The sequence below is a fragment of the Actinia tenebrosa genome, unplaced genomic scaffold, assembly GCF_029948245.1.
Source record: "Actinia tenebrosa isolate PJP-AT-01 unplaced genomic scaffold, QUT_ActTen_1.0 PGA_scaffold3__52_contigs__length_22856419, whole genome shotgun sequence".
Taxonomy (NCBI): Eukaryota; Metazoa; Cnidaria; class Anthozoa; order Actiniaria; family Actiniidae; genus Actinia; species Actinia tenebrosa.
In genome coordinates this window covers 1768920-1774437 of record NW_028292580.1, presented here as the reverse complement: position 1 = coordinate 1774437, position 5518 = coordinate 1768920, and the positions used below count along the sequence as shown (strand labels likewise).

Sequence of the window (5518 nt, the reverse complement as noted above, 5' to 3'; positions counted from 1 at the left end):
GAAATATACCTTTTCAATCTACTAATTAAGATATCTTTTCAACGCAAGATAGTTTTGGGTCTTACATATCACTCAATGTTATTTGCTGTGAAGCATTCGGGACATGCTGCATGGCTGGAGGGATATGATCTGGACCTATTAGATCGAGAAGGAAAGCTTACCTCATCATATTACAGGTTAGCTAGTATTGGTGCACCCAGCGGAGCAATAACAAAGCTCTGTGCACGAGAGATTCGACTTCACACATTTGCATCGGTTACTGCAGCCTTTTTTGCATCCACATCTCAGCAGCTCGGCGCAGGCTTTTGACGCATCGGGCAGTGCACTCCAAACAGGATCCCAAGTCTTCTTCATGGTCCACCCCCAGCCTTCTGGCGGGGGAATGTTCTGCTGGGCCTCCATACAAGTTGTCCAAATCCCTCCCTGCTAAATAGCTCTTCGTGTGTGCTGTAACAACGCTTCCTTAATATGATTAAAAGTCAAATTAATTATTTAAGACCAAGTGATGTATTTCTCAAAAACTAATGCAGCTAGTCAGTTACGAGCAGCAAAACCTCTTGTACTTGTCTTCTTACCTGTGTTGGTGGAATATGTTCCAAGTTTCGGTTTTGCTTGGTGAACAGGTGACGCCGTGATTCATTGACACAACTGGTTGAGCTTGATTTGTCATACATGACCACAGTGAGACGTTCAAGAGTCTTGAAATGGGGTGACATTATGTCGATGGCATCAAATGGATTCTCCTTAATATGAATGAATGCATCGGTTGCTTCTTCATATGATTTCCAAGCCCCCCAAGCAGTCTGCTTCCCCCTACCAGAAAACGATGAAGTCGTATCACAGCCTGTAAAGGCATGGAAGAGTGGTAGGGCATTAGCCTTTCTCTCACCAAGCTTCTCGCAGATAGCATTAATATGGTAGCACCGATAGTACTTTCCCATGCCAAAGCCAACCCAAATATCAAGAGGGCCATAACTTCTCATCAACTGATAAAAATGTCCAGCAATGATTACGATAACATCAGTATCGACTGTGCGAACAAAAATGGATTTCTCGCCGTTTCTTAGGGCGTCCAGGATGTGTACAACTATCCTCGTGTCAGCTTCTTCCTGGTCACACACCTGCATGACACTCTCCCCACCTGACGTGACATTCACTCCTGAGGTGATATAGATCTTCTTGCCTTCATATGGGCAAACAAAGCTTCCAACTCGCTCTGACAAAAGTGCAAAAAGTTCTTCCTTATTTGTCGAATCAAGAAGAAAGTTTTTCCAGTCTCGAGGAAGTTTGGTATTCCCTCCAACTTTCTTTCTTCTGCCTTGACCTCGTTTCTCTCGTGTGGCCTCTTTTAAACTATCAGAACGGTACTCATCCCAAACGACATCAACTCGCTTTGACGAATGAAGCTCCCGAGTTAAGAAAGGTAAAAATACTCTTTCGACATACTGTGAAAACGTGGACGCCGGCCCAGGTAGCAATGCATGGACAAGAGCAGCACCATCAAAGATTTTTGTATCATAACTGGCTGGCGGGTCTTGCTGTGATGGTACTTCAAGGCATTTTAGAAGATCTGACTTCTTGCCGAAGCGCATTTTACCAAACTGAGACAATGATGGTGGATATGGCTGGTTCTCGTGTTTGAAGAAATCTTCAAGGTCTCCATCCCGGTTCTGACTGGCAATATATAGTCGACTGAACAAGCTACAATCGCTTTTAAGTACAGACAATTCCTTCGATGTTTTGGAGGAGGTTTTTGGTTTCTGGCGCTTGAACAAAGGTAAGGAATTCTTCTTGATCGGGTCGTTTATAGACACGTTCTTCTCTACGATCACATTGTGGACATAATCCTTGTATTTCGCGGATCCGATATCTTCGATTGTGCGCACAGTTATCGCAACAGATTCGTTTGCACAGTCGCGAGAGTCTAAAGCGATAAGTTCAGGAGAATCATCGATGAAGGGATTACCCATTTCAGAGATAGTGGCAGAGAGGTTTTTCACTTGCTTTTGAAAAAGTTTCTGCGAGGAGAGGCCTTGATCATGATGGGCGTAGCTACTTTCTTCTTCATTATCATCGTAATAAGGCAGGTCTACTTCAAACTCCTTGAGAAGTCTAGCCAGCTCAGGACCTGAAACCATCCATCTGGCAAAGGCTCCAGGGTTTTCTGTCAACCCAACGGCTCCCCCAGAACCCTTAACAAGAGCATTATTTTGCTCGTGTGCTTGGTCAACTGGAATGGAAGAGAACTTCTTCGCAGTTTTCTGGATAACCCAAAACTGTGACAGCTGCTGCTTGATTTCATCTGGCAATAACTTCATATCTTGAATGAAGACGGGCACCCATCGGGAATAGTTCACATGGTCTAACGCAAAAAACCACGGGGTTAATGCCTCCAGTACTTCTACAAAAAGATCAAACTTCCTTTCGCGGTGAGCTTTTATAAACACCAGGATCTTGATTTCCAGTTGCATTATAATATCCCAGAACTGAAAGGTAGGACTCTTCTTCATCATATTGGACCTCCATGACGCAAATGAATCTTCATCATCAAAATCTTCTGCTGATCGAAATGCATCTCTCTGCAGCTTGAAAAGAGCAACCACTGTGACCTGATGAGCATGTCTCGTTCGTGCTAGGTGAGACACTTTTAAGAAGGATTCTGACGTTCCAGACGACGCAACTCCGGCTTCTGTTAGCGCACTGGTCCAACCAGACCCATCGAGTAGATCGCCGCATAGGGCCCACAGAGCCATTTCAATGTGAAGGCCGCCTAGCATTGTTACATACATATTTTCGCCATATCTGTCCGGCCATTGCCACTGAATATACTTTGAAATGGCGTAAAGTGGTTGATCAATTGTCAGTACAGGAACCTGGTCTGGATTAAGAAACGATGTTGTGTTACGCAAGAGATCCATACCATGCTTTATCATTGATACCGATGCGGCTTTTTCATTGAACATTGGTAGAAGACTAGATATAGCAGGGTGTTCTTTGCTTGACTCTATTAGCGCAGCGTGATAGCCTGACCATGATACAAAGCTACCCTTGACAAGATTGCTTTCTAAGAGAGAAATACTTTGTTCAATCCAGCACTTTTCTTGTTGAACTTCACCAATGAGGTTTCCATTGGTTTCATGTGGATTGTTATTTCTGGTGTTAAGAGTAATTTTGGAAGTATTGATATTAACTGCTGGCACCGTCGCATAGTTGTCAGGAAGTGTAAAATCTTTTTCAAGATCTTCTTCTGACAGAGATACTGCAGGTCTCGATATCCCTGGTTTACCCTCAGTTGGAAATTGAAACACGCTTAAAGCAGTGCCATGAAAAGAACCTTGCGATGTGGTCGAAGAAGGGTTGTGATCGATATTGTCAAGTGCCCCAACTGTGTAAAGTCCATGACGTAGATTTGAGGGGCAAACAATGTTTTCAGCTCTAAACTGTCTACAAACTGATGATGCTAATCCATTTATAATCTCTGTAACCCTTTCGTAGGAAACACTTAGGCCTAATTGGTACAGGCTATCAACCAGCATTCTACTTCTGGTAAGAGTATGAATATTCAAACCCACATATATAGGGAGTGGCGGTTCTCGTGATCTGGAATGGCGTTTCTTTTTACTTGCTTGAGAGGCGCCTTTCTTGGAATTAAAAATTATCATCTGCACAATTGTTAGACATGCTTGTGAAACATCTGAGGGTTGATCTTGGATGTTAGGCCCATTTAAGAGCAGGGATACAAAATATAACAAGTTGGGTGGTACGCTGTCAAATTGACATCCTTGCGTGAAGGTCCCTGAGAACTGAAAACCATCATTTTCAAACATTTCTCTTCTGATTAGTTTTGCCACACTCGTGAAATCCAGGGCCTCTGACTGAAAGTCTCGTGATTCTAGCTCCCTTTTCAAAAGTGATTTTAGAGCGTCACTGAAAATTAAGATAACATTTCTACCATCTGACTGCTCCTTGAGATCTTCACAAAAGTGTCCAAGAATTTGATTCTTCAGACGGGTCTTGTTTACAGTCTTGACGATGTCGAATGCCTGCAGACGCTTAACATAGAGCTGATGGAGGTCAGAAAGCTTAAAGATACGAACGCCATTTTCTGCTGAATATTCCATATATGATATCAGTTCCGAGAAGGCTCGTGCTTCAGCAATTAATTCGCTTTCACCAGAGGAATTTTCAGCAGTACCCTTTTGCAGCAGCGACCTGTATCGGTTCTTGAAAGACCTCATGCAATTTCGGTGATATTTCGCTTCGCTTGCAATCATATCTGTGCCAGCCAATTTAGATAACAGCTCGACGTCCTCAAGCTCTGTGGCCATCATTTTCACTGTCTCATCTACTGTAAAAGTCGTCACTTGATGGAGGTCTTCATTTCCATCTCCACAGAAGATACAGACATCCTTGTCACAAGCATGACGTTTTGACGCTCTTCTGTCAGTTTCGGCGCCACCATCGTCACTTTTTCTTTTCTGTGCTGACAAAGCTTTATCCAGCTTTGTTTTTGAAAACTTTAAATGACATGATTCGTGCCAACTGGCTTTGTTGTTAATAAGGCATTGGGCATTCTCATCATCGTCTTTGAATGCCAATTTTATAGGTAAGGAATTGGCTTCTCTAAACTGAGATACGGTATGCAGAAATGTTTCATATGCATTCAAAGCAGTGCCATCATGAAAGCTATTAAGAGGGCATCGTAGTGGCTCTGAAGGCCGTTTCTCTTGACATATGCAACACAATGACCAGTCCATACAGGCATGAATTGCTGGATAAAATATCAATTAATTATAATAATTCTGCTGGTTTGTCAGCATTAACTTTGAACTATTCATTTAGAGTGATTACACTAAGCTATTACACACTAATAATCAATTATTATTTAAGAGGTTAAGTGCAATCACTCTACCTTATTTAACTAGGCAAATGCAATCAGGTGCAAAAAAATATTTTCAAGTTCGTCTGCTAAAAGTAGTCTGACCAAAAAAATAATGTCAAATTCTTAAACGAGTCAACCAAAAATTATGTATCTTACCTTAGACATAAATAAGAGATTGTCTAATGAAAATAATGCTAACACGAGCAATTTTTCAAGGTTAATTTTGAAACTTTACAGTCTGTGTAGTGACGATCACGATCAGTTAAAAAGACAAAATGGCCGCCTTAGTTTGTGATTTGTAGAGAAACTCTGCTGACCAGTTTACTGCAGCTTCACATTATTTGATGAAAAATACTCATAACTTTAATTTGCAGTATAATTTTTAAAACTTTTTTTCCAAGAAAACATTTAATAGCTTGATGTATTCTAAGAGAAATTACTGTAAAAATAAATATTCTTTAGCAGTACTTATACGAAACCCTTCCTGAAGAAACTCTCCCACCCCTTCCCCCAAAAAGCCATTACCCATTCCCTCCCATCCCCAAACCACTGGATATCCCTTTTAAATTGTTTATTTTAATGAGGAAGACTATTCATCAACTTTATCATTACCGTATGGCTTTTATTTATATATTT

General features: G+C 41.4%; 1 protein-coding gene across 1 annotated transcript; it reads right to left on the bottom strand.

Annotated features, from left to right (window-relative positions):
- Positions 1-426: 426 nt before the first annotated feature.
- LOC148907653 (uncharacterized) lies at positions 427-3090 on the bottom strand. The gene is made up of 2 exons (XM_089035686.1): positions 576-3090; positions 427-462 (listed from the first exon to the last, which is right to left on the bottom strand). Exons 1-2 carry the CDS (start codon positions 2961-2963, stop codon positions 427-429), a joined length of 2424 nt encoding a protein of 807 aa, XP_088891812.1. The 5' UTR covers positions 2964-3090.
- Positions 3091-5518: the final 2428 nt, after the last annotated feature.